The 26,946-nt window shown below is 46.5% G+C and overlaps 9 protein-coding genes across 9 annotated transcripts; 5 read left to right on the top strand and 4 right to left on the bottom strand.

Annotated features, from left to right (window-relative positions):
* Nucleotides 1–1,592: 1,592 nt before the first annotated feature.
* On the top strand, nucleotides 1,593–3,500 carry FOBCDRAFT_157926 (general substrate transporter). Its single transcript, XM_031177706.3, has 3 exons — nucleotides 1,593–1,732; nucleotides 1,792–2,085; nucleotides 2,138–3,500. The coding sequence occupies exons 1-3, from the start codon at nucleotides 1,618–1,620 to the stop codon at nucleotides 3,346–3,348; spliced, it is 1,620 nt and encodes a 539-aa protein (XP_031048839.1). The 5' UTR covers nucleotides 1,593–1,617; the 3' UTR covers nucleotides 3,349–3,500.
* A 2,988-nt stretch (nucleotides 3,501–6,488) lies between these two features.
* FOBCDRAFT_290923 (uncharacterized protein) lies at nucleotides 6,489–8,768 on the bottom strand (the record flags this gene model as incomplete). Its single annotated transcript, XM_059611776.1, has 2 exons — nucleotides 6,489–7,994; nucleotides 8,507–8,768. The coding sequence occupies 2 exons, from the start codon at nucleotides 8,766–8,768 to the stop codon at nucleotides 6,493–6,495; spliced, it is 1,764 nt and encodes a 587-aa protein (XP_059464546.1). The 3' UTR covers nucleotides 6,489–6,492.
* Nucleotides 8,769–9,365: 597 nt separating this feature from the next.
* Nucleotides 9,366–10,580, top strand: FOBCDRAFT_199316 (uncharacterized protein; the record flags this gene model as incomplete). The annotated part of the gene is made up of 4 exons (XM_054703986.1): nucleotides 9,366–9,501; nucleotides 9,554–9,777; nucleotides 9,831–10,064; nucleotides 10,116–10,580. The coding sequence occupies 4 exons, from the start codon at nucleotides 9,366–9,368 to the stop codon at nucleotides 10,578–10,580; spliced, it is 1,059 nt and encodes a 352-aa protein (XP_054559961.1).
* A 225-nt stretch (nucleotides 10,581–10,805) lies between these two features.
* Nucleotides 10,806–13,005, bottom strand: FOBCDRAFT_199317 (uncharacterized protein; the record flags this gene model as incomplete). Its single annotated transcript, XM_059608940.1, has 3 exons — nucleotides 10,806–12,212; nucleotides 12,266–12,813; nucleotides 12,999–13,005. The coding sequence occupies 3 exons, from the start codon at nucleotides 13,003–13,005 to the stop codon at nucleotides 10,806–10,808; spliced, it is 1,962 nt and encodes a 653-aa protein (XP_059464547.1).
* Nucleotides 13,006–13,413: 408 nt separating this feature from the next.
* Nucleotides 13,414–15,851, bottom strand: FOBCDRAFT_238332 (uncharacterized protein; the record flags this gene model as incomplete). Its single annotated transcript, XM_031177708.3, has 4 exons — nucleotides 13,414–13,460; nucleotides 13,583–13,928; nucleotides 13,984–15,491; nucleotides 15,821–15,851. 4 exons carry the CDS (start codon nucleotides 15,849–15,851, stop codon nucleotides 13,414–13,416), a joined length of 1,932 nt encoding a protein of 643 aa, XP_031048841.3.
* A 1,164-nt stretch (nucleotides 15,852–17,015) lies between these two features.
* On the top strand, nucleotides 17,016–17,442 carry FOBCDRAFT_271729 (uncharacterized protein; the record flags this gene model as incomplete). Its single annotated transcript, XM_059611463.1, has 3 exons — nucleotides 17,016–17,071; nucleotides 17,127–17,247; nucleotides 17,299–17,442. The coding sequence occupies 3 exons, from the start codon at nucleotides 17,016–17,018 to the stop codon at nucleotides 17,440–17,442; spliced, it is 321 nt and encodes a 106-aa protein (XP_059464548.1).
* Nucleotides 17,443–17,931: 489 nt separating this feature from the next.
* FOBCDRAFT_106830 (prion-inhibition and propagation-domain-containing protein) lies at nucleotides 17,932–20,158 on the top strand (the record flags this gene model as incomplete). Its single annotated transcript, XM_054703989.2, has 2 exons — nucleotides 17,932–18,533; nucleotides 18,565–20,158. Coding segments are annotated over 2 exons (2,196 nt in total), but the record flags the coding sequence as incomplete, so codon positions are not given.
* A 246-nt stretch (nucleotides 20,159–20,404) lies between these two features.
* Nucleotides 20,405–24,041, top strand: FOBCDRAFT_249165 (ankyrin repeat-containing domain protein; the record flags this gene model as incomplete). Its single annotated transcript, XM_054703990.2, has 5 exons — nucleotides 20,405–21,236; nucleotides 21,276–21,604; nucleotides 22,452–22,569; nucleotides 22,628–22,930; nucleotides 23,459–24,041. 5 exons carry the CDS (start codon nucleotides 20,405–20,407, stop codon nucleotides 23,947–23,949), a joined length of 2,073 nt encoding a protein of 690 aa, XP_054559965.2. The 3' UTR covers nucleotides 23,950–24,041.
* Nucleotides 24,042–24,910: 869 nt separating this feature from the next.
* FOBCDRAFT_179562 (alcohol acetyltransferase-domain-containing protein) lies at nucleotides 24,911–26,526 on the bottom strand (the record flags this gene model as incomplete). Its single annotated transcript, XM_031177711.3, has 2 exons — nucleotides 26,397–26,526; nucleotides 24,911–26,348 (listed from the first exon to the last, which is right to left on the bottom strand). The coding sequence occupies exons 1-2, from the start codon at nucleotides 26,444–26,446 to the stop codon at nucleotides 24,911–24,913; spliced, it is 1,488 nt and encodes a 495-aa protein (XP_031048844.2). The 5' UTR covers nucleotides 26,447–26,526.
* Nucleotides 26,527–26,946: the final 420 nt, after the last annotated feature.

Here is a 26,946-nt window from a genome sequence, read left to right on the forward strand (position 1 = left end):
ATGCCTATACAGCTATAGTAATATGTCCTTTACTGACCACTTTTCATCACACAAAACACTGGAGAAGCTTGAAGATCAAAAGGACAAGATATCCACGGATGACCCAATTTGTATAACCGATGAGGGTCCTGTAAATAACTCGTGATGACAATCGCTCTGGGCATTACTGGGATGAGGCATGAGATCAGCGTGCTTATTGTTGAGTTAATTTCACTTTATTTGTGCTTTGAGCGGTATTTGGTCTTTTGCTTGGCTGTGATTCGGTTCTGGAATGTTTTGTGACATGCAGAGTCTCACATTCAGCTCCTTGCAGATACACTGTGAAAGATACAGGTTCAACGATCGCCACGGCACTTTCAGAATTCTAAGCAATGAGAACATAGTAAAAATCTTCTAGAATTTTTATTCCTTCCAGATAGGCAGTGGCAATAGCCTCACAAGGCGATTTACCATCTTGAAGAACAATTATCCGTGTCCTACCCGATACCATTTTTTTGCCACGAGTGACGGAATAGCCGCCTGAGGAAATTTATGACGTTGCTACGAGAATTTAGCGCAGAAATCTTATCCAAACCTTATCCACTAAATCCCCACACACCTCGGCACTATTCCCCAATTATTCTCGGCGCGGGTGAGAAATCACGACAACAGAAAACTTGGAGAAAAGGGGAGACTTGCGGTGATATGATCTTACTCCGTATGGAGTATTATGGTTATTCTCGGGTTGTTTTTTATTTTTTCTGGAGTTTGAGACGATACTCCGCAAGATCTGACTCCGTGCTCATTTCGGTTATGTTGCTTCTGTCGACATGCCGATCATATCTTGACGATCCCTTAGTGATGGCCAACTCTATCTGTGAACAGAAACAATCTTTCCTCAAAACATGCTAATGCGGTGAACGAATACATTAAAAATCGTCATTCTCCAACTCGTATGAGGATAATCTAGTCATGTAATGGTACACACACGTACAGGGATAAAGAGCCGAGGATGGAGCATTTTGATTCAAGGGTCCTTGTCTCTTTTAGGAAATTATGAAGATCACCAACACCTATGACGTATCTATCCCGCCAGGCCCCTTCAACGTCATTTTACCCATATTTAAAAATTTTCAACTTATTCTCTAGCTATCACCAGCGATAAATCTCACTCTGTTTTGTTAGTAGACCCAGTGTTCTTTACGTCAGCGGGGCCCCTGAGTTAGCGTAGCTCCCGTCTTGTGTGCCAAGTGACGTTATTCGCGATGAATCTACTGGCTAAAAATCTCTTCGGTTGGAGGCGACCCTTCACATGTGTTTATCTAAGGTTATCGGTTCAAGGGACCAGATTTTCTCCTCATCGTACTCCAAGTTCTTGCACCGTGCCAAGGTTTTCCCTCGAGTCATTCTCGGCTTATCAGGTTGCATCCTTAATTTGCTCCACTGTATGCTGTGACATGAACCAAAAACATTGGGGAACTGTGGGTTACTCTTTGGTGAAGTGATCCACGTAGACTCCAGAGTTTACTTGGCACTGGTGTTGCTGATTGTCCTTATAAGGATTGTGAATCTCCCAGACTTGAGTTAAGTTTGAAGTTGTAACAAACATCAAGAGCTGGTCTTAAGAAATCAGTCATCATGGTTCACGTCGACAACGAGCATGGTGTGCCGCACTACTGGGGCAAGACCGGTAAGGGTCTTCAAAGACTCATCACTATAGTCGCTACTACAGACTTTCTTCTCTTCGGTTATGGTATGTTTCCCCGGGTATCTGTGCTTTCGAGCAAAGACTAACGGTTGCGTTTCATGTAGATCAAGGTGTCATGTCCGGTATCATTTCAGCTCCCGCTTTCACAGACGATTTCCCCCAGGTTCTTGATGAGACATACGAAGGCTTCGTGGTCTCCATCTACGCTGTCGGTTGTTTCCTCGGTGCTCTCTTCATTCTCAACTTTGGTGACCGTCTTGGTCGTCGCAAGTCCATCTTCCTCGGTGCTATTGTTATGATCATTGGTGTCATTATCCAGATCGCTGCTGTTCCTCCTAGCGGTGGTGCTACGGCGCAATTCATCATTGGAAGATGTATCACCGGTATTGGAAACGGAAGTAAGTTGCACCGCCTTGCTCAGAGTTGAGTACATTGATGCTAACGTCTCAGTCAACACATCGACTATCCCTACCTACCAGGCCGAGTGCAGTGAGTCTCACAACCGAGGCAAACTCATCTGCATTGAAGGTGGTAACGTCGCCATCGGAACGTTGATCGCCTACTGGATCGACTACGGCTGTACCTATGGTCCCGCTCCCTTCGTCTGGCGATTCCCCATCGCTTTCCAGGTTGTTTTCGCCGGCATTGTTCTCGTCATGATGATGAAGCTTCCCGAGTCACCTCGCTGGCTCCTCACTCATGGCCGCCGCGAAGAAGCCATGACAATTTTAGCAGGTCTCAACGGTCAGCCTCGTGATTCCGCTGATGTCACCACTCAGATGGCCACCATTGAGAAGGCTATCGCTGCTGCTGGCCACAAGGGCGGCAAGACTCCCTTCTCTGCTCTCTTCACTGGCGGCAAGACTCAGCACTTCCGACGTCTTATTCTCGGTGCCTCTTCTCAGATGATGCAGCAGCTCTCCGGTTGCAACGCCGTCATCTACTACTTCCCCATTCTCTTCCAGAAGTCCATCGGTACCGATCACAACCTGGCTCTCCTCCTCGGCGGTGTCAACATGATCATCTACTCCATCTTCGCTACAACCTCTTGGTTCGCCGTTGAGCGTATCGGTCGCCGCAAGCTCTTCCTCATTGGAACCGTTGGCCAGTGCTTGTCTATGGTCCTCTCCTTCGGCGCTCTCATCCCCGGTACTGCCTCTGCTTCCAAGGGTGCTGCCGTCGGTCTCTTCACTTACATCGCTTTCTTCGGTGCCACTTGGCTGCCCCTCCCTTGGCTGTACCCCGCTGAGATCAACCCTCTCAAGACCCGCGCGAAGGCTAACGCCACCTCCACCGTCTCCAACTGGCTCTGGAACTTCTTCATCGTCATGATCACCCCCGTCATGATTCATGGCACTGGCACCAACGGCTGGGGTACCTACGCCTTCTTCGCTGCCATGAACGCCATCTTCTTCCCCATTATCTACTTCTTCTACCCCGAGACTTCTGGTCGATCTCTCGAGGAAATTGATCTGATCTTCGCCAAGGGCTACACTGAGAAGATGAGCTACGTGACTGCTGCTAAGCAGCTTCCCCGCATGGAGGATCACGAGGTTCACGAGAAGGCTCGCGAGTATGGCTTCGGCAGTGACGATGACATCAAGGTGTCTCACTCCGAGTCTGAGCGCGAGAACGGAGTCATGACTGACTCTGCGGTCTAAGGTCGAACTGGCATTCGACATTCTGTTCTAGCTTGCTGGAACTGAACTTTTGCTTATTATCATGATTTGACGCATCTATAGAAGCTACGATTGTAGCTATGACCTTTTAGATACTCCCATGACTCTAGTAGTCTAGCATGAATACATATCTTATAGAAACTACTTCCAACTGATGTTTGTGACTGTTTATCTGGGAAATAGTGACATGTTTATTTGTGCGACTTTGACGATAGCTAGGTGCCATTGCATCACCGTCAGCTTGTAGATCATCGGAAACTTACGCGTTGTCAGCGCCTAACGCTGCACGATGCAGGGAGCGGACCAAAATTCGGTGAAATAGCCCATTGGCTGCTCGGGTACTTTCATCATCCAGCAGGGTCCATGGTGGAGTTTCCTTGTCGATCTAGGAGATAAGACTCCCTCGAGTATAGCAAACAACCATGAAGGCAGTATCTTAATGCCTTATGAGGGTTTTATTGTTAACAGCTGATAGTTGAGAAGTAGTTATCGCCAGTTCTATTCTATCTACACATCTATCCAACGAGCCATCCATGTCTGCGTAACCTGTTTCGCCTCATCAACAAGCCCCAGATCCAACAACAGCTGCACACTCCCTCTCACCGCACTCTCAAGCGCACTAAAAATCCAAGTATGCGTAAAAGTCGCTGCCTCTCCAATGAAAACAGTATTAAACTCCGTCTGATAAAACGCAGGGAGATACAAATGCTGCTGTCCAAAGATCTGCATCGTAAAAGCACCTATATAAATTATCAAAGATTGGATATCAATAAACTCTAGTATTAATAAGCTCTAGTGTCAATAAACTCCAGTGTCTATAAACTCCAGAATTAATAAACTCCAGTGTCTATAAACCCCAGTGTTAATAAACTCTAGTGTCAATAAACTCTAGTGTCGACAAACTCTAGTGTCGATAAACTCCAGTGTTGATAAACTCCAGTGTTAATAAACTCTAGTATTAATATCCTGAACTTTAAGCAGCAACCATACTGCAAAAGTAAACTTCGGTATTTTATAAATTTGTTTCAACTGCAGAATTGTTAAAGATTGGATGTCGACAAACTCCAGCGTTGATATCTTCCAGCACTTTAAGCAGCAACCATACTGCAAAAGTAAACTTCGGTATTTTATAAATTTGTTTCAACTGCAGAATTGTTAAAGATTGGATGTCGACAAACTCCAGCGTTGATATCTTCCAGCACTTTAAGCAGCAACCATACTTTAGAGGTAAACCTATGTAATTTACGACATTGTGTTCAACAGCCAGATTGTACAGAGTTAAAAGGCTGGAAGCGCCCAGTGCAGGATTTAGCATCCAATCTGCAACACGAGAAGATGGATAGAAAGACAGCAAGCAGTAAGTCACTCAGTAATTATTTTTTGTCTGCAATTATTGGTGTTTCTCTTTATATGTAGTAGAGTGAGTGTTATCGATGAGTTACAGGTCATTAAATATGTCTATGTAGTCAAGGCTAAGAAAGTAAAGTTAGAGAGGAGTAGAATAGCTAAGAGATAGAGATAGAAGAAAAACCATTTGGTGTTGTAATAGTAGAAACCAGGAGGAACTGGTTATGTGGGTCTTAGGATAAACTTATGATGAGACTGCTGTCAGCATGCAACTCCAACACCGGTTTAACTACAGAATAAAAACCAGGTATTTAGTTCAGAGTTCTTTGCAGCAGCTCTTGGAAAAGTTTGGACTCTGGTGAATTCTACTGAAAGTATTAATACTAATTAATTAAAACAATTCCATCACGCCAGTTCATGCAATGGCGCATCTGCATCAGCTCTTGGTCAGACTCTGTACTCCAGTGAGTTCTACTGGAAGTATGAACAACAACAATTGAATGCGTCAACTCTTGGGCGGGTTCTGTACTCTAGTGAGTTTTGCTTAAAATATGACAGCAAATTAAAGGAATCATTCTGCCACATTCTATAGAAAAGATCTAATCGAGGAGTTAACTGAGATAGAACTTTATATCTTGGTGGTTTAACAGAGACTTACTTTGCTAAGCGCTTATTAATATGATGTCCATACTTATACCTACAATCAGTATCTTTTTTAGAGATCAAAGACAGTAAGCCTTGTCGCTGTCGATAAACTGCCTCTCACTTTGCTGTTACAGTGCTGCGATGAAACCTCATTGTTGATATATTGTCTGTAACTCATTTGTTTCTTATCTCTGCTGAAACTTTGAGTAAAAGTGAAATCTCATTGTCCGCTTGTTGTCCTTAACTCATTTGTTTGTTATCTCTGCAGAAACTTTGAGCAAAAATGAAACCTCATTGTCCGCTAGTTGTCCATAACTTATTTACTTCTCGTCTCTACAGAAACTTAACAGTAAACGAGGTGTGATTGACCAAAACTATGTTCACCACTTGCAGCAGTAAAAGGAACAAAACATAAATAATAGATACAGAAATAACTAGATGGGATCTACAATATAAGCCGGGAGTTGGGTTTGTCTCTTAATTGAGACTCCATAAGCTGACTTTAAACTCATATAAGACAAAGCTGTGCTGAGTGTGGATGTACACTGAGGTGAGCATCAGGACTGGCATGTTAAGTTAGCAAATGGAGATATTGTAGCTTGACAATTGATAGTTCATTGGATAATGTCGGGAGCCAGGACAGGAGGTGAGAACTGGGAGGAGGAACAGGCTGTTTAATATACTCAATAAGTAATAGATCTGAGACTGTAATCTTACTAAGGTTAGAACTGAGCTGAGACTGGAATTGAAGTGAGTTAAAGTTGATCCTAAAGGTGGTGGGGCAAAGCTGGAATACTTGATCTGGACACTCCCGAAATGGTGGGGCGGCCGATTTTGGTGGAGAATCCAATTTCATAAACATCTGGATAATGCTTTTAATACACATCCTCTCTACCTTTACCTCAGTTATAAACCTCCTCAAAGCAGACAATTTGGTATGCTATCAAGCTAACATGTATCTCATTTTTTCTTCAGCAGCTGTCCATTTTCAATCCCGCATGCATTCTCCTCCAAAAGACTGTTCGCAGTGAGCTAAGCAAATAAGCAACATATTCGCCCCTTTCAATTAACTCCCTTACTTCTCATGTTCTCTCATCCTTAGCTAACCTGCATAATGCTTCTTTGAAACTCCTTTTATTCATCATCATCATCATCATCATCATCAATATCCTCAACCTCATAGCTCAATCCTGCCTCCTCATCGCGCTCTACTTCTAACGCGGTTGTTTCTGGTGTCACACCGAATGGCTCTGGTATTGCAGTGAGCGTGATCTGCTTCTCAAGCGGGATAGCTTGGTGAAATGCAAGTTTGCGATGTGGCCCAGTTGGATACTTCGACCAGCCAGCGGGATTGAGAAAGGGCTCATCAAAACCCCAAAGCTCCTTCGATATAGTTATAGGAGTGAACGTACATGGACGGTTCATCTCGGAACACCGTTTGCATACCCATATGTCAGCGCGTTCTGGATCTCTTTCGCATGGGGTGCGGTTCTGTTGGTTTTTTGTACCATAGTTGCAGAAATCACATCGCATCTTAGTGCGAGTGTTAGGATTTTCAGTTGCCGAGGTTTTCCAGAAGTCGTCACCACGAGCGGGTGGTTCACTACAGATAACCGTCGCGCCTTTGCCGAATTCCTTCGCCATCCGTTTGAAGTTTTGATCCCAGGATGCTTCAACAGGAGCTTGGAGAGTCTTTCTCTGGCGTGGAAGCCATTGGCACTTTTGCTGTAAATGGTCTATCTTGAGTACTGCCACTTGCATGCCGCCAAAGTCAATGGAGTTTTGGAGACCATTCAGTGGACCTGACCAGGTGATCCCTTCCAAGAGCTGGATGATAGTGAGTGCTTTAGTCCATCTCAGCATGGGGTCTGTCTTCCCAGAGGTGTTGGTGATTGGTACCGTCAGCCATTGACGCAAGGGTTCGTCTAACCACTCAATGCGAATACCCAAGCAAGATGGTAGCTCAAAGTTCTCAAATTTCCCAACACTTGGACAGCCAAACCAAGCGGCTGGATGTGGGCGGTGATCATCCATGATCTCGAAGACTATATGTCCAGACTTAGGAAAAAAGAGCTGGAAGCATTCTTTGGGGAAAGTGAAAGTAATAGAATGAGATTTTCCAGCTTCATCGTTGTACCAGAAACACGTTGAGTGTCGGTTGCCGTCTTGTTTGTTGAACTTGCAAGCCATCCTGTATGTCGTGTACGTGCGGACCGTTGGATCAAGGTTGGACATTCTGAAACAGTTTATAGTCTTAAGAGAGTGATAGAACCATAGCGGGTTCATGACGTTGCAGCCACGGGTATCAGCATCAAGGTGATGTTGCCACCCTGTGATATCTCGCGTCCTCTTTGCAACTGACTGCAAATACCTGCATTGGTTATGCACGGCTAGATATTCTGGCTTATAGCCAAAGTTTGAGGAGGAGCTTGCAATCCATGCGTGATAGGTGTTGAACATCGAAATCATTGTTTGTTCTGCCATATCCATTACAGGTTGACTAACCCTATTATCAAGGCTCCAGAAACAAAGCAAAAATGTTTGTCGGTCATCGGGTCGGGATTGGCGTGCGATGCTATAGTGAGGGGAGTATCCTCCCGTTGACTTGATACTCTTCTCATGTTCATAAACCCTCTCTTTGACTCGACTGCTTTGCCCAATATAGAGGCCGACCTCGTCAGTTCCATCCAGGTGGAGATAAACACGAAGGTAAATTGTTTGTCCGGCAGTTGAAAGAACGGTCGCGTCTGGGAGCCCAAGAAGATCTTGCAGCCCAAAATCGCCATCTCGGAGGAATCGCTTTGCTTCAGGGACAAGGCCGTCAATAACACTTTCCAGGTTGGACTTGTAGTTCGGCTCAGAAAAGATATCTGCATATCGCTTATCGCTTAGTTTAAGAGCTTTCAAGGCTTTTGAATCTTGGCGAATGGTGCTCCAGAAAGTTCTAATGAATCTCTTAAGTTTTGTTGTTCCAGGCTGCAGTTGAAATCCATTGCCAGGTATAACAACAGGCGGAACCAGATCATTTTGCTTCTCTGACAAGGGGCGGAAATTCTTCCCAATAATCAAGTAATTGAGAGGTAGTATAACTGGTATTACCATTAGTTAGAGATAAGAAATGATTGCCTGACTTGACTTCGGAATGTACCATGCAAGTGAACACCATTCCGGATAAAGAAAGTTGACCCCCATCCTCCAGTAGGGCTTTTGTCATAGAGGAACCCTTCTTCGTTCTTATAGAGGTGGAGTTTGCCGTCTTGCTTCATCGCGACAGGGACACTGCGTCGTAGTAATTGAGGAACATGGCTTGCGGTATCATCATATGTGTAATTGCCTCGCAAGATAATGGCTTGTGGTGTTTGCGCGCTATGAGAAAGAGCAGGAAACGTCTGGAAAAGGAGATCCGCCATTCTGGCTTGATGAAAGTAGTAGTAGATGCTGCCTTGAAGAGTGCTGAATAAATCTGAAGAAGTTTATCTGTTTGCAATGGTGCCGTGGTGATGTTGAAGTGGTGAGGCCAAATGTCTGCGTATAATTGCCTTGCAGAATAAAGGTGAAGGAATGAAAGGAGTAAGTAGAATTAGAATGAGAGAGAGAAGTTTAGTAACTTACTCTCTGTGTAGAAGTTGGGATGGTATCACAGTGAATCAGAAGGCTGAGGATGGTGACCCTAAAGACATTCGCTCTACCAACACCATGAATTCTCTTGACCACAACTTTTTCCTACTCTTACAAGTTCAGAGCTCGATACAATGCGAACGTATCCCAAATAAAACTTATTCTCTTCTTCCTCTTGATCTTCCTAACTTCATCTTGCCCCACAGCAACCTGCTCGTCGCTCCTTCTCAATGTCGCTCCTTCCGAACTTCACGACATTTCGCCCTCAAGTCACAAGACATGGGTCTCTGGTACTCCTTCCGCTTCTCGCGCCGCAATCATGTCTACGTTGAATCATCCCTCCCCCTGTCCGTCTTTTCACTGTCCGTCTTCTGTGTGAACCAGCAACGATGGCGTCGCCCGCTGAAAACAATTCCCTGATTCCTGAGATCATTTGGCCCGACAATATTCCGGACGCTCCAGAGTTCCAGGAAGAAGATGAAACTCCCGTGGTTCCAGAGAGTATTGAGCCTGATGATAGATACTGTTAGTATTGTCAACTTAATTACGTCCTTGCAAGTGCTGACTGCCGTATCAGGGACGGAGGTATTGGTTGAACAAGATCGACGACTTTTTGAGATCAGAGCGAAGAATGCAAAACTCTACTCTGGATATCTCTATAGCCATCTTCCTAATTCAGTTATCGACTGGGAACTTAGTGGATTAAAGAGACCGTGTCGTGTCAAAGGCCTGTCCTACTATGGCAAGCCTATGGGATCGATCAGAGAGCTCGAAAATCACCTGAAGTCAGCGAAACATCTAGTGAGTATACATCTCATATTTCTCCTATTGCTTTCAAGTTCTAAGTGTTATAGAAACATGACGCATCCCTTGCTCAACTACGACTTGCTCCCAAGCAAACGGCAGATCACGATGGAGCGCAGGAATTAGCTGAAGGTCAAAATGAAGACTACTACAGTCATTTGCCAAACTCAGAAGTAGACTGGGAAACGGATGGCCCCCCTAATATGTGTCGTGTCGTTGGCTTGTCCTGCTATCGCCAAACATTTCACCGTTTGAAAAGACACTTGAACAACCGAAAACATTTGGTAAGTACACATATTAGAATTCTTATTACTTTGAGGTCCTAACTGTGATAGCTACATGAGGTATCTCTTGCTCAGCGATTATTTGCTTCTGAGCAAACAACAGATCGCCAGATCTTGCTACCACCACCACCAAAGAAGCCGAAGCTTGCACATACTATAAGTATCGAGGAGCTGATGGGTGACAACTTGGTGTTGGAGGACCAGCCTTTCAATGAGGCTTTGAAGTTGCCAAGTTCTTTTAGCTACCCTCCTTGGCTGGTCATTCCAGACTCCCAAGATTCTGAGGATGAGAAGATGACACCATCACCCGCAGCTGAGCCTCGGCTCAAGCATACTATTGAGAAGACAACTGGAGATGATCTTGTAATGGAGGACAAACCTTTTGCAGAGGCTTCAAAGATGCCACTATCTTTTTATTACCCACCATGGGGGACTGTCCAGGACTCGGATGAGGACTCAGAGAATGAGCCGTTTGTGTGTGCCAGTCATGAGGCTGTCGGAATGAGCATGGAATGAGAAGAGTGGGAGTTATAATTAAATTGAGAGTGAGGATGTAGATGAGAGTAATAATGAAGCTGATGTTGAGGAATGGCTAAGACGACTGATTTATTTTGCTGGTCATTAAATTGATAATACGCGATGTGAACTTACTTTAAACTAAATAACTCATAATTATTGCCATGTATTATTTATCCTTCTCCTAAAGTTGCATAAGGCTTTATTACGCCCAAGCCAAAGTTACTACAAACTTGTCAACCAACAATAGCAAAAGACAGCTTTACCATAACAACCAATTGTATAAGGAGGAGTAAACAGAAACTGCGGCCTTTGTTTCATTCCGTGAAATCTAAGTTCGCTTTTTAAGCTGCTAACTGATATATACACAGGGCATAACAATGATCTGCTCTCCCAGCATTGACGCGCCCAATTGCCCGTCCAGTTCTCTTCGACTACATCGCCGTGGACTTCGATGAGGGAGTTCTTTATGTAGGCTAGATGTTCCTCTTCTGACATGGCGCACGCGGCTGTTGCTTCGTAGTCGGATAGATAAGATGCCAGCATGGTTCCGGGGCCGGTGGAGTTGATGTGCCATGAAGGATAGCAGACTTGGCCTAATTGAGGGCTGGTGAGACGAGTACAACCGCCAATGATAGGCTGATCAAGATGTTCCCAGAAGCGCGTCTTGAACTGAACAGCAACCTTACAGGCGTTGGCATATAAGGTCCTATCGATGGCCCGCTTGAGAAGACTTGAGTATCGTGGCATCTTCCAAAATTTCATCAAGTTGAGAGGTACGCTGTTGAGTATATAGTCAAAGTTCTCAACATTATTCGGCGTACTGAAAGGGTCAGAGCCAGTAGGTTTCCAGAACACAGATAGAGTTTTGTTCTTGTTGTAGTGCAGACCGTTAACTTTGGCGTTGTACTGAACTCTGTCTTTCACGTGCGGCTCAAATGCAGCGGGTAACCTGCTCAGACCACCTTTGATAGTGACCCATTTGCTAGCGAGGAAGTAAATAGTCTCATACTCCCACATAGGCCAATAGATATGAGAGGGCGAGACTTCATCTGTCGTGTTGAGGTCTGTCTTGATCACATCTCGAAGGTATGATACCTCGGAGTAATCGAATGCTCCATCTTCTTTGGCTTGCTTGTACGCTTTGAAGATATTGGATGCATACATACGAATGCGCTCGGGAGTAATCCCTTTGAAGTCATCCAAGGCCTCGATAGCTTCCTCAGCTGCTGTCGCATTATGGTAGACAGGCGGGTTGTAGTATGCTGGGTCATTCGCCACTTCAGCCTTGGTAGGCCATGTACCATCTGGTCGTCGGAAAGGTGTGTCGACGGGTGTATTTGGAGAACTTTGGATCCAGTCCCAGAACTCTACTTGAAGCGATTTGTTGCCTGCGTTCATTTCGTTGAGAACATCAGCTAGCTGGAAGATCATTCGTTGATCCATGAAAGGAAATGTCTCGTTTGTCTCTGAGTCGGTGAGTTCGTAAGGGAACCTCATGGGTCCAAGTTCATGGTATTGGCCGTCTTCTGGCGAGGTACCATTCAAGTAAACAGTTCTGACGCGGCCACCAATTCGTGCAGAAGACTCTAGGATCTTCCAGTTGTGGATGCCGACAGAGTCGAGAATGAGCTTGAGAGTGAACAATTAGCTTCGTCTTTGGGGCCAGGGCGGATATCACTAACCGAGGATAAAAGGCCAGACATGCCGCCGCCCAAAATGCCAAAGCTCTTGTTCTTTGTCGCGGTCACAAAGACATCATCTGGCTGCTTCTGTTTGAGATATGCAACACCATCGAACCACAAACTGTCATCACCGGCCACGTCCGCAAATGACTTCTTCGTCGCGGTCCGACGTGCAAGACGCTTAACGACGTCGAGCTCATCAGATTGGCCGATAAGTTCTCCGTCCAAGAAGGCACTGAGACAACCACCAGAGATACCCTCAGGTGTCAACCAGACAAATCGCGTGGGCCGTTTGTCCTGGTGATCGAGATGGCGCTTAGCCAGAGGATGCTGACCAACGTGCGTGGATCCGACATGCTGGCGGGCTTCCGCTACAGATAGTTCGTCGCTACATGCGCCATAGGTCAGAGTAAAGTGCCCGTCGACATCGCCGTTGTATTCCACAACAACATTTTGTGCGCTGCCGGGGCTGACTTTTGAGGGAGATATGAACTTGACAGAAGGGGAGTTGAGGGGTACTGCTTCGGCAAGTAACCCCAAGCTGCTGGCTAGGGGCCATAGAAAAGCAGAACTTCTCATATTTCAATGCGGAAAGAAGTAATCTTGCCAAAAGGCGGTAAAACCCACGGTTACGGGGACCTGGTCGTGTTTAAATGGGTTCATGGGCCCGCCATTCTTCTCCTACGACGCGGATCTATAATTGACGCCGACTCCCTGTCGGTGTAATTCTTACCGACCATGCTTGGTAATACTGCAAAGAAATGCCTCGCGATGCTATCGTGACCGACTTACTGCCAAGAAACGATTTAACTGCATTTATACCATTTCTCTGGATAAACGTTAATTAGAGTTGAAGAATAAACAAGCTTATTGTTAGCGCAATGCATGTTCTGCGTCGTCTCGAGATAAGAGATACGCCGTTGAGATGTGTAGCTCGAATAGGCAAGGATATTCCCGAATTCGGCCGCTTATCAGTTCGGTGCGCTACTCCGATTCGTTTGAGAAGACCCAAGGACAGGGGTATGGGGATGATAAGGGCTTTGTCTCCAAGTTTCGGAGCATCAACCTTGATGGTTTTCAAGGGCAGAAACCCAGCGGATGGTAATGGAAATCCGACTAGTCCAAGAGCTTCTGGGTTAGACTGCCTTTTAGACTGCCAGTACAACAGATTGGAACCATAAGACTGTGTCATATACTAAGCTCTATACTATAATTCGAAACCCAATCATCACTCACAATACCACTGAAAAAACATACCTTACTCAAATCATGCCTTAACACCTTTGTTCGACATACCGGCATCTCCACTGGACATACCAGTCTCTGCTTTGGTCGCGTCCTCGCCTTCAGTTGTCCCTCGAAGGACATTGGGAGCATACGGTTGTTTCCAGTCATCACGACGCTCAGGAATAATAAATATGTTGAACCACCTGGGGAAGACAAAACCGATCACACACCAGACAAGTAACAGATGCGCGACAATGAAGCCAAGGATGTATAGAGGATCGTTTTTGACTTCCTCGAAGCTGGGGTAGGCCAAGCTGAAGATGATGGCTAGGATCGGTCCCGAGACGTATCGTAGCATTGGTGCCCAGAGGAATGGGAGGGACCAGTTTTTACCATTGCCGATGACTGAGTTCAGATCGTGTCTTAGCTGGTTGCCCTACAGCACGCACAAAGATTAATTGGTTTCTCAACAGTGGATTACATAAACTTACCGAGTAAAAGGCTACGTAGTAAAGGACGGAGATCAGCTTGTTCTTGGATAGTAATCTCGGTGCACCGTGTGCGTCTGGTGTTCTCGCAAAGATCAGTGAAGCAGCAAGGCAAATAAAATAGAGCCCGAAGCCAGCAATGGCACCAGCCCAAGCAGTCGCAGCGTGACCGACAATGATACCCAGTAGCTGACCACCCAGAAAACCAACATTGTATAAGACGAATGAAGGCATTCCGACCTGACCAACAACATCCCCGAATCGATATAGAGTAGTCGCACCAACACATTCCGCCCAAACGACGAAAACGAGGCCAATATTATTGATCCATCGGTCAATTCCATCCATAAAGAAGTAACCGAACTGGGTGCAGTGAGGAAGCGAGAGGAGGAAGCAAATTGTGACCATGGTGGTGGCAACCCAAGGGCGACTCCAGTTTCTGGCAAATGGGGAATCGAGGATCAACGTCATGACTGCATCCAGCATAGCAAAGGACGAGCTAATGCCAAGTAGCATAATGGTGAAGAAGAAAATGACGGAAAAGAAGCCCGAAGCAGGCATCTCGACAAAGGCCTCGGGATACGTCATGAAGCCGAGCCCATAGCTTCCAATCTCGCCAGTCTCTTCAGGACGCATGCCGAGATACCCAACGATACCGAAAACAGCGAAAGCAACCAGGGCCTCGAAAGCAGAGTTGAACAGGACAATAATGACTGCATCTTGAGCTGCGTTGGCGAATTTGCGGTTATACGAGGCGTATGCTGTGTAGTATCCGAACCCGACTCCCGTCGAAAAGAAGACTTGACCGACAGCATCACGCCAAATTCTGGTCCCAGCAAGTTTTGAGCTATGCCAACTAGCAAAGTAGAGTTTGATACCCTCGCTGGCGTTGGGTAGTGATACACCACGTCCGATGAGGATGATACCCATTATGACCGGCAGGCCCATAGTGAAGTAGACGACGCGTCCGGTAAGGCCGACTCCTCGAAACATGCAGAGCCAGACTGTGAGCCAGGTAAAAGCGTTCCAGCCGACAAGGCGACCGTTGAGTGCGACACCGGGATATACAACCCACCGACCAGACGTATCAGGGTCAACGGCACCAACAGCCTCATACATGAACCAATTTTCCGTATCACCCGCCCAAGGCAAGTTGTTTGTAAAAGACTTCTGGAAGTAAATCATAGCCCAAGCCAGAATCGGCACGAAGTAGATGACGACGACGAAACCGACGTAATTCAGTGAAAAGCCGATTCCTTTCATCCGTCGACTAACTGAGTCGTACGCCACCACGGTCCCGCCGCGATAAGCATTCCCTGCGGCAATTTCAAGGGCCATGGCGGGAATGGCGAGGAGGAAGACGGCCATTAGGTATGGCACGAACCATTGCAGGCCGTTGTTGTTGTAGACTTGAGATGGATACCGCAGCATGTTTCCCATTCCAACTGCGCCACCGCACGAGGCGAGGAGGTAGGCTGTTCGTGAGGGCCATTGATCGCGACCATCTTCTGCTTTTTAAGGGGGCGGGGCTACCAAGTTTCCAATCTTGCGCAAGACATTCATCGTCGGAGAAGATTGTATGTAAGGTCAAGTTACAATAAGAAGACGGAGTGAATCTGAATTGGAGCGGCGAACTTGGGGACCTCTGCTGGTCCTTTAAACAATCGCAAAGCCTTGGTCGCGTGCTCACAAGAATATGCCCAGGAGCAAACGCGTCGGCCTAGAAACGTGCTCACCAATCGCCGTTAATCGAGGTTCTTATCGAAGTGGCTGTGGCTGGGAAAACAACGTCATGATTCGAATGCAAAAGACTCGGCGTGTCTTGGAGGGCTCGGCGCACGACATGTTCTTGCGGGGTAAACTTGGCACATTGAGAAACAAGAGGGAAGATTGAATCATGTAAGATTGTCTGTTATTCCTCTGAATCGTGGAATATATTGAAGCTGCAGTGTTGTTTGGGGATAATTGGCATTGGCCTGGAGATCATGCGACATTGCTAACAACTCCTAAGGTCATATGTGTGGCTTCAACTCGAAAATCCCTCAGTTAAATGAATATGAACATTATTTAATTCCTCTGGCATACAAGTCTAATACAATCCCCTGAATAGACTTTCCGTGAGCCTTTCTATACCCGTACAACGGCGGAAGACGTTGCTTGTAAGCTGACAACTTCTTGCCAATTTAGGCCATCGAGTCATAACGAGGAATAAAGTTGGGGTCCCCAAGGGAGGCGAGTTTCACATAAATAAAACAGTGACGATTAACCGCCAACCCATTCTATACGAGCTGAGTACTACTGCGGAAAAGATCCGCAGCACGACTCACGTCACGGTCGCAATACGAAGAACGAAATCTTTTAGACTTTCGGTAACGTCTATTTGAGATGATGCATTGGTTGTTTTAGCAAGCACTGACAGCTGTCAGGTATGCTGAAACCTTAAACTCTGGAATTAATTCCATGGAATCTCCATGGATGGTCCCTTGGTCAAGTCGTAGAATCATCGTTAGGCATAGGTCACATAATGCAGCTGCGGCATCTAGATGTCATCCTATCAGGATAATGACCAAGCTCTTCGAACTTACTACATAGTACTTGAGAATCATTTTAACGGGGCAAATTGATGATACGGGGAATAGTAGAACTGATGTTGGTAAGTTATGAGAAGCCTATATCGTTAAAAAGAATGTCGTGTCCTCGTAATGCGTGTCGGCAGCCTCAAGTCTAGCCATATGGTCAGCAATCAGTCAAGTAGCTACTCAATCTTGCCAGCGGTGACTCGAAGGTGCTAAAAAGTCGGTCTGTCATGTCTGTGAGAGGCCCATTAAAATATATTGTGTTATCCACTTCATTTAGGATAAATGGGATGAGCTTTCGTAAGATGAACTATAACCAGTAGCCCTTGCAAACCATCAACACGGTTGACGAGATGAAGAAGACAGAATATAAATAAACAGACTTGTTCCTCGCAAAAGAGAACATAATCCATCCTTTGACATAAAGCAACCTGCTCAACTGAAACCACTTTAACAACAATGTCCGCTACCAAGTCTATCCTCCTTTCCAGTTTCCTCATCGGAGCTGTCCAGGCGTAAATAGACGCTCTCCTCTTTATGAAAGGACCAGGACTAATACTTCACTAAAAGTAAGGACCATAGCTCGCACAACTGCTGCATCAACTGGTCCAAAGTACCAGGCAGTAATTACAACGGATGGGGCGTCAATTGGGGACTCACCCACATAGCATGCGACCGCTATCCCGGCGAAGTGAGTACCCGGACTTTCTATCAACCTTTATATGGCTAGCATAACTAGCAGGCTACATGGAACGGACAGATCTGCAACGAGAACTACAACGGCGCTATTGGTGGGGGTGACTTCATGTCAAAGTGCCAGGATGCTGGAGTAGCAAATGGATATACTCGTGATCAGATTGGTGCTGGATACCGTGGCACTTGCTAAACACCTGTCGGGGGTCAAGAACAGCCTACTGCGAGTCAGCTGTGACTAAATTGATTACTCATAATTATTGCCATACGGATAGTGATCACCATTGACCACCTGATATGAGTATATGAGAACCTCGAGAGATTGGTGGTATGCTTGCAATATGGAGCGAGACTGGCTTGAAATCGGAGGTTTGGCGAAATACTAAGTCCATATTACTCTGTAAGAACAATATATGAAGTATCAAACATAAAGGATTCGATAGGTGATGAATGCTGCAAATGTATCACGCGCTCGAGAGCTTGCATGAAACGTTCGATCTCATTGGCTAACTCATCGATTTTCAGCCTCTTAGCATTACAGCTGAACTGGGCTTACTGTGTCTCAGCCTCATCAGGCATACCCCGCCATGAGCACGAGAATAGATAAATAAAGCGTTGTGACATCAGAGCGCAAATACTCTTTTAACTTGTTCAACTTACTCGACTGGAGCAGAAAGCCATCATGGAGCCAGTCGGACTCGCAGTTGGCCTTGTCGGCCTCTTCAGCACCTGCATGGACGTTATGCAGCGGATTGACTCGTACAGAACGGCTGGTCGAGACTCAAGGCAGCTTGACGCTCAACTGAATGCGACTATGCATCTCTTAGAAAAATGGGGTGACGGTGTTGGTATTAGCAAGGGGAAGCTCTCAGACAATCATCACCCAGATCTCGATAACCCGCGCACGTTTGCTGTGGTCCAGGGTCTACTAAACAGCATCAAGGATTTCTCGGCAACGTCGGATGAACCCCCGAGCCCCAGGGGCCTTCAGAAGACTCCATCATTTCCATCATCGGGAGACTTATCTTCGCATGGATCTAAAATTTCAAGGTGGCAGAAGACATCGTGGGCGCTGCGTGGGAAGCTGAAGCAGACAACCCATGTTCAAGCACTTGCAAGTCTCGTATCAGATCTCTACAGCGTTGTTTCCCCCGATACTACGGGCTCGAAAGCCTTGACGCGAACTCCAAGCTTCAAGGATCTATCGATAAGCGCAGACGAGCAACCATATGCTGTCGAGATTCGGGAGCTACTGCAGAAGATTGAGGAGGAGATGGAAGGCAAGTGATTTATTTATTCTAAGATTGCAGATCAGGCTAACGTCTATAGCTGATAAAATACGTGATTTGCACTTATGGCTTGGAGCCCCGCCGCCAAATGACGTGTTCAGCGATTCTAACGATAAGCGTATTCAAAAAACATGTGAATGGATTCTCCATCGCGATGAGTTCCTAGAGTGGCAGAAACCCTCTTCCTCAAGCAAATTGATCTGGATCAAAGGCCCAGCTGGGTTTGGGAAAACGGTCCTTTGCGCCAGAATCGTTCAAGAGCTCGAAAGAACAGCACAGGAGCCCGTCGCGTACTTCTTCTTATCATCGAGATATGATGGCCGCGACGATCCTTTCTCAGCCATCAGAGCATGGCTGACTATGATGATACAACGTAGCCCGGCAGCTCGAGATATCGTGACGAAGACCCGGCTATCACAGCATGAGCCACTAGCGAGTCAGGCAACCATACTACGAGCTTTCCGCGAACTTATCGTGGGTGTTCCAGGTTGTATTCTTGTTCTGGACGGGTTGGATGAATGCACCGGGATGACCAATACAGACACAAAGTCCGTCCCTCATTTCCTTCAGGAATTGCGAATAGCTATCACCAATACTACAACCAAAATCCTCATCTCAAGCCGTGGTGACCCTGTCATACAGCAAGGCATTTCTGATTTCACTGGATACAGCGAATACGCCATCATTCCAGATGACGTTGGGCCAGATCTAATGGCATACTCATCTGAACTTGTCAAAGCAAAGTTACCAAACAAGGACGAACCAACAAGAGCCTCTATTGCACAAAAGATGACAAACAGAAGCGAGGGTCAGTTCCAGTGGGTTAAACTTCAAGAAGGATCTCTGAGAAAGGGGCGGAGCAGAAAGCAACTCGAACGAGAGATTGATGAGACTCCATCGGGACTTGACAGCCTCTACGACCGAGAATGGAACAGAATCAATGCAATGGGAGACTCTGATAGAGAAAGGGCTTTATCTCTACTACGTTGGACTGCGTTTGCACTGCGGCCTTTGACAGTTCATGAGATTACGGAAGCCGTACTCCTGACAGAAGGCATGGACGAGTTGCCCGTGGACGAAATGCCAGATTGCGTTGACCAGGATTATGTCGACAGTATGATCCTAGAGCTATGTGGATCACTGATTGAGGTCCGGCATGTGTCATCCTCAGAGAGCATCAAGCACCCCGAGTGCATTCAACAATCAGAAGAGGATTCTGTTGGCTTCCAAGAAGTTCACTTGTCACATTTCTCTGTTAAGGAATACCTCCTCCTCAAAACCTTTCCCGGCACTGGCACTTTGCTCTGCAATGAGAAGCTCCGCGTCACCAACGGAACTATCCACAATACCACTCTCGCGAAACATTGTCTTCGTTTCATAAGCTTTCCTGGAGCTTGGGAAAGCTTAAAGATGAGCGATAATAAAAGACCAACAATGCACTTCATGCCCTATGCTGCTGATTCCTGGTATCAGCATTGCCGAGATGTCAAAACTATTGATCCGGACCTACAACAGGCAATCAATGCTTTACTCGATACTCGGAATCAGAACTGGCCCTTTGTGAGAGAGTTCGTGGCGACCAAGGTCTTCGGCGATGACACTGATGTTCAAGAAAGGTCAATAAGCCCATTTGTATTTGCAGTCTGCAGTGGACTCACAGACACTGTGGCACATCTCATACGAGAAGGGCGCTTCGATATGAATGATCGATCATTTGGCAATTCGACACCGTTGTTCTGGGCTTGCTTTACTGAAAGTAAGAATATTGTGGAATTACTCGTTGAAAATGGTGCAGACATCAATGCAAGATGTTACCAAGGTCAAGTACCGCTGCACAACAGTGTGCAAGATGGGAACGATGGAATTATGGAACTTCTTATATCGAAAGGCGCAGATGTCTCGGTGGTCGACGATGAGAGGCAAACACCCCTTAACTTAGCTTCAATGAGTGGCAATACCAAGGCAGCTCGGCAGCTTATCGACAGAGGAGCTGATATATCACACGAAACAACAGCTGGTTTCACACCACTCTCGATGGCTTCTAGCAGAGGACATGTTGAATTGGCCAAGCTTCTTATTAAAAGGGGTGCGGATGTTAATCAGGTGGTGGCCAACGGCCCCCCTCCGCTTTTGCTGGCCGTGTGTGACGACCACTCAGAACTTGCCGAGTTACTGATAGATGAAGGTGCGGAACGCACTGGGATTCAAATTAAGGGCCAGGTGTTCTCATTACTTGCCATGGCAGCTGGATATGGACATCTCAACACGGCGAAAGCTCTGATCAGCAAGGGTTTTAATCCGACGGAGGCCCAGCCATTGCTTCTAGCTGCCTCCTATGGTAGTTATAGTGGATTCTCAAGAGATTTCATCCCAGAAACAGCTACCACATCGCCTGATTTCCCTTGCTTAGCTTATCACCAGGTACTAGAACTGCTGCTCCAAAGCGGCGCTGATGTGAACACCAGTGATGTGCGCGGTTATACGCCACTCTATATGGCTTCATTGGGCGGCTTTATCGATATAGTGGAGATTCTAACACAGAAGGGTGCTGGCTTAAATGTCAAAACAGTTGCTGGAGAGACACCACTTCATGCTTCCTCCGCGATGGGGCATTTGCGAGTAACGCAGCTTCTTATCCAACACGGAGCTGATGCCGCCTCTAAAGACAACTCTGGTCGTAATCCTTTACATTATGCCTGTAGGTCAGGAGATCTTGAGGTTGTCAACCTTATTATAGGTTCATCCCAAACCCAAACGCTTGACGAGGCTGACCACTGGGGCTCGACACCTTTATCCCTTGCAGCAAGATTTGGTGGCGTTGGCATCCTCATGGCACTTATTGATACAGGCGTTGTTGAGGTCAAATCCAGCGATATGTTCGGTAGGACGACGACATGGTGGGCGACAAGCCACAATCACGATGCAGTTGCGAGGCTACTAGCTGGAACAGATGGGCATCGAGACCTGGGAACTGACGTAGAGGAGGGGGAGGCTGTCCAAGAACAGGGGCTAGAGATGGGAACCTACTGCGACATATGCTGGTTATTTATCTCTGGTCAAACTCATGTACGCTGTGTAATTTGTAATGGTGGGAACTTTGATGTATGTTCAGCTTGTTTGGGTCTTGGTGGGCATTGCTTTGATCAGACACACGAGTTGGTTCCAGGAGGATGTGAAACAGAAAGCTAAGCAATACAAGATAAAGACGCCTGTTGTGTCTTACCGACTCATTGTGCTTCAGGATACATTGGTAAGCTGCAGAAATAATAGATAATGTACCAACGATATAGTGTTTGGCTCCCGATATATGTGAGTTGATAAGCTGCCTATCATTTGTATCTGCAAGGAATATGAGAACAACGTTTCTTAAGCCATAAAATGATAAATATAGACCATTTCTGGACTTTCCTGCAAACAGTATTTCTCTTAGGCTTCACATGCTCTCTGAAGACGTTAATAGTGGCTGATATGCGGCTTTTGTTGGTCCTTTACCTTGGCCGCTGTGGAGCCTTCGACATGCCATTCTTGCAGGAATGGAAGAGTTTTACAAGGCCACAAGCATGGACGGGTCTGGAAATACTGATGCCGTAGATTTATTCCCTAAGTACTGACTTGTAACTCGGTTAGCCAAGGTAATTCATCTGTTCGAGGGTGGCACAGTCGCGACAGCATTGCTGATACCATGCCCATTAACCGAGAGCTGATAGCTTCCCTTTCAATGGCCGAATACTTGCTTCAGCCATATCAGTTCCGATACAACCAACATGCAGAGAAAAGGCCATTTAATGTAATTGACTAACTCTTTTATGGCAGTTGCTTTCATGGCTAGCATTGCTGTAAGCTTCATGAAGAATTTGTTCCAAAGAGACACAGTCAACCCATCATGTGATAATGACTCTTCTTGATCTATAAGTACTGGTTGGTGGACATGATCTTTCCAAATGTCACTACAGCCTCCCAACTACCTTACAGCCTTTTGCATTACAGAATCATAGGCCGGACTTGCCATCAAGCTATCAAGATGAAGCTGAGTACGGCTATAACTCTCTGTTGCAGTGAAGTCAAGAAAATCTGACCGACGTGCTATAGTTTCGTCCCTCTTAACCACCATGCTCGCCGGTAGCATGGTGAGTGCCAAGTACACCGTCGAAATCCCCGATGATGCGGTCTGGGTCACCAACTGGGACGAGTTACATGCTGCCCCTCGATTTGAAGGAGTTCTCCTCCCCAAATACGGAGGCTTTGTTATTGAAGTTGATGAAAAGATTGTCTTGGCTACAAATGAACGGATGAGTAAGGAAGTGTTCGACCTGCTCACGGATTTGGAGAAGAATGACCCGCAGCCTGAAGACGAGCAGCAGACTCCTAACAAGAGAGATACAGAGATTAGAGGTTATGGGAATAGATGTTCTCATCCTCCTTGCTTTGGTCCGGGGCTTTGCTCTCAGTACTCTCATTGTCATGTGTGTTCTGGCCTTACTGGCGTGGTTTTCAAGAGGGGCAGGTGCATTTGAACCTGGCATCTACTTGTTTGGAAGTCAACGGGGGCATCAAAGCCTTCCGACGCTATGGCTGCACAAAGAACTAGTTTAGGACTGTTTGTCTGGAAATAGACAGATTCAGGATTTTCAAGACAAGGGGAACTTTTGAGAATGGTGCACGGCAACAAAAGTGTTACGTTATTAGATCGTGCCATATGCTTCCAATTGTTGGTTAGGTGACTGTTGGTTGATCCCATAGCAGGGATTAGAAGACAGTTATCACATGTCTACCTGAATGATGCAGCATGGCCCTTATGATTGATAAGACAGGCCCCACCAGGCGCATCTATAATCTCTGGCTCAAGTTCAAGACGGCTCTCCCCTTTCAACTTCTATCCTTACAGCAAAATCCTACAAACCATGTCTAAACCCAATACAGAGATACACGAGCCAACCGATCCTGAAGCAACATGCTGTAGCAGTGAAGATGGCATCGCCTACAAAGACCTCTCCCCAGAGCAAAAAGAAATAAGCGACATTCTACGCAACATGGATCGCGATCCTGATCTAATGGGCCTAGCAGACCTCGGCAAAGACGGAGTTTTCCGCTTCCTCGACGCTGATCGCAACATTCACTACGCCGTCCCTCTACGACCTGCACTTATTAAAGCCCTTATTGATCGTCTACCTTATGATCCAGAAGTCGAGAAGTTCTGGCGGGGAGTCGATGGGACGAAAGTGCCTGAAGAGCAGTGGTACAATCCGCCAGAGGGGATACTACCTCCGCCGTTGGCAGAAGAGGAGAGGAGGGAGGAGCGGGAGATTATGGAGAAGAACAAAGACAAGATTGATAAGATTCGGGGGGATCTGAAGAATGGAATTCATCGCGAACGTCTTGTATTTATAGAATCGGATAATAAGCTTGAGTAGATCTGGTGTCTCACCAATCAAGCGTTGAATTGAGCTGCTAGGCGAGACAAGAAAACTCAGGACCTTTATTATCAATGCCAAAAAGACTTGGGCTCAGTAGAATTTAGACTAGTTATTTTTGGCACCATCAGAAGTGTTCTCCTTCCTGGAGCTGAGTGCTCTATTTTTAGCTGGCCCCACTGCCGAAAGCCTCTCATTTACGCCTTGACTTGGAATTGATCTTAGTTTCAAACGCTGGAGATTAGCCTTACGAGTCATGTTCATGAGATTTCAACATGTTTGTTTCAAGCCAAGAGGGATCTCGGCGTGAGATTCCGTCGACAAGAGTTAAGGAAGTTGACAGCGATGAAAACACGAGGCACTTTTGGCTGGCCATCGCACGTGTCGAAGCTTGTTGTTCTAACCCTGCCGCACTAAACCCGGTGAGGACAGGGCCCTGCTCTTCCGCCGGTTTGGCAGGTCAGCTACTGAAGATGGTCCAGGGTATTTTCGTGTTGGCGCTCACGACTTGGCTTTTGCATCTATCCTTTGGTCTAACGTATAGCTCACCAAGAATTAATTAATAAAAAGCTTAGTAGCAGATAGTTAGGTCGCCGCGTTTGCAGTATCGTGAAACTTGCTTGAGTTGCAGTTCTCTTTGAGGAAAGAACATAGTTTCGTCGATTCCTGAACCTAGATTATGTTGATGAAAACATGTAGAGCTTGGTTTTGCAAGCTGCAGGTAATAAAGTGTAAAAGGCAGCGTGTTCAAGACAACATTAGCTTGAGCTTAAGATAATAATTAAACAAGAATAATTCGTTTGCGAGTAAGTTCTAAGAAGCCCATCTCAGTTGGGTAGAGGCATGGTGCCGATGACGTTCTAAACTGACATTTAATATCTATGGTATCTCTATACTGGCAACACATACGATCTATAATCTAAACAAATTCCAATTCGCCATGATTCATTAGACATGACTGTCAAGCACCCAGATACAACAACCAAGCTCGCAAGTCCTGCACTAACCTCTTAGCAACATCATGAATCTCCGGCAAGTCCTGCCAAGAAAGCTCAATTGACAAATCCCCTCCCTTCACAGAGACCATACTTATCTGAATCGCCGGCCCAACAACATTTCCACTCAGCGTAAATCCCGCCCTCCCCACCGCAAAACCATCCTCGGTCTCACCATCAATAACACCAAGATTCGTAACCTCCCACGATAGGTCACGAGGTCTCTTCTCCAGTGACTTGAAGTAGTCATGCCAGTCAGACACCACCTTCATTAAGCCGACTACGTTATCGTTCACACCAGTGTCGAGGCGCTTTTCGATATCTCTGCGGATTTGCTGTGCTGCTTTCCAGATCGTGGGCTCTAGGTCGCCGATGGGTTGGGCGGGCCAGTTGTTGATGCGGGCTTGGGCTCTGATGTCGCTGACGATTTCGTGGTCGAATGTATGGCAGTGTGATGCAGTGCAGTTCTGAATACTGTTGTCGATGTCAAGAGATGCGTAATTTGACGGTCGAAGCTCTTTGCGCAAGAATCTTCGATGGTCCATGGCCGTTGCGACTTGAAAGGCATCGGTGTTACCCTCATTGATGTCAACGGACAGACAGGCTAGGACGATTCCGTGGATAAGTCCAGTAAGTGTAGTATCGTTCTCTCGGCATTGGCTCAGAAGTTTCTTCAAGGTAATAGCGTCAATGTCAATGGCCTTGAAGCGCGTGATGTAAGGATCAGCCTGGATAGGCGCCCACCGAGCTTTTGACTCTGCTGAGTGGAAGCAAGATGGACAAAGACCATGCCAAATCTCTGAACAAGCATACCCCAAGCTTAAGTTATGCTTGGCCAGCTTCTCCTGTGGTTGGGGAAAGCTATCCTTGCGTATAGAGGTCGTCAGGACTCGAGATCCGCTTCGAAGAAGTGATGAGGCAACTGGGTTGTTGAGGCTCTGAAGTAGTGTTTGCTGAAAGATCTTGGCGCCCATACCATCGTGGTTGGCATGGTTCCAGATATACATCACATCAACAAAATTGTCTGTCTTCGTTCGCATTAGACATATTCTCCACCCCGGCCTCGTCTCAAGATTCTCAAACTTGGTGTCGAGCTGATACTCCAGATTCGCTTCAAGCGCCCTTTCATAATCACTCGAATTCGGCCGGATATCCCAAGATACATGGTCTGCGAGATCAAGCGACGGGAGTGACACCCAAGCGGGCTTTTTCGTACTCTCGCCAACTAGACCGACTTGTAGGAGTGGAAATCGAAGCACTGTTTGGGCAATGGCTTGGTCGAAGCGTCGGAAGACTATGTCTTGCCTCTTGAAGCCACGGAGGGACGGCGGGAGCTTGTAGCGGCATGTGAGGACTGTACTGCAGTAGTAGTCGAGGCTATGCAGCGCTGATTCGCACAGCTCGCTAAGTTTGTCAGCGCAGTTGCTAGCACGGTATTTTCGGGATACTCACATCTGACCGAGACGCCGAATGAAAGACTTTGGCTTTGGACTTGATGACATTTTTGTTTGCTGTTGTTGATTTGCAGGCTATTTACGCCTGAAAAACATGCTTAGCACGATGCTTTATACCGGCAATGCCATCAACTTTCCAAGCCTCATCATGATACTATTCCCAACATCAAACCGTGCCATCGGCCCGCGGACTCGAAATTCGTCACCGTCTCGCGTTCAATCGGAGCTCGCTCTCGCTTGTCAACCCCGTCTATCCCTGTCATTTCCCTTAGCGGATCCCCGGCATAATGGGCTATCATTACGCAATTTCCACACTGCGCCCTGTGCCCATTTCTACTTACCTTATCTTAGTGGGCCCGCTGACTCGGCAGTTAACTTTTTGCTCGACGTCGCCCTGACCAACGCTGCTATTTTCCTTCTCTGAAACAGGGTAACAAAAGCTTAAACAGCCCCGAGCATCCGGGATTAGTTGGTGAATAATAGAGATGTTCTTCCGGAGAAGCCACTAGCGTTTTGGGTACCGAGGGAATTCATAAGGTTGAAGGGGC

The sequence above is a fragment of the Fusarium oxysporum genome, chromosome III, assembly GCF_013085055.1.
Source record: "Fusarium oxysporum Fo47 chromosome III, complete sequence".
NCBI lineage: Eukaryota > Fungi > Ascomycota > Sordariomycetes > Hypocreales > Nectriaceae > Fusarium > Fusarium oxysporum.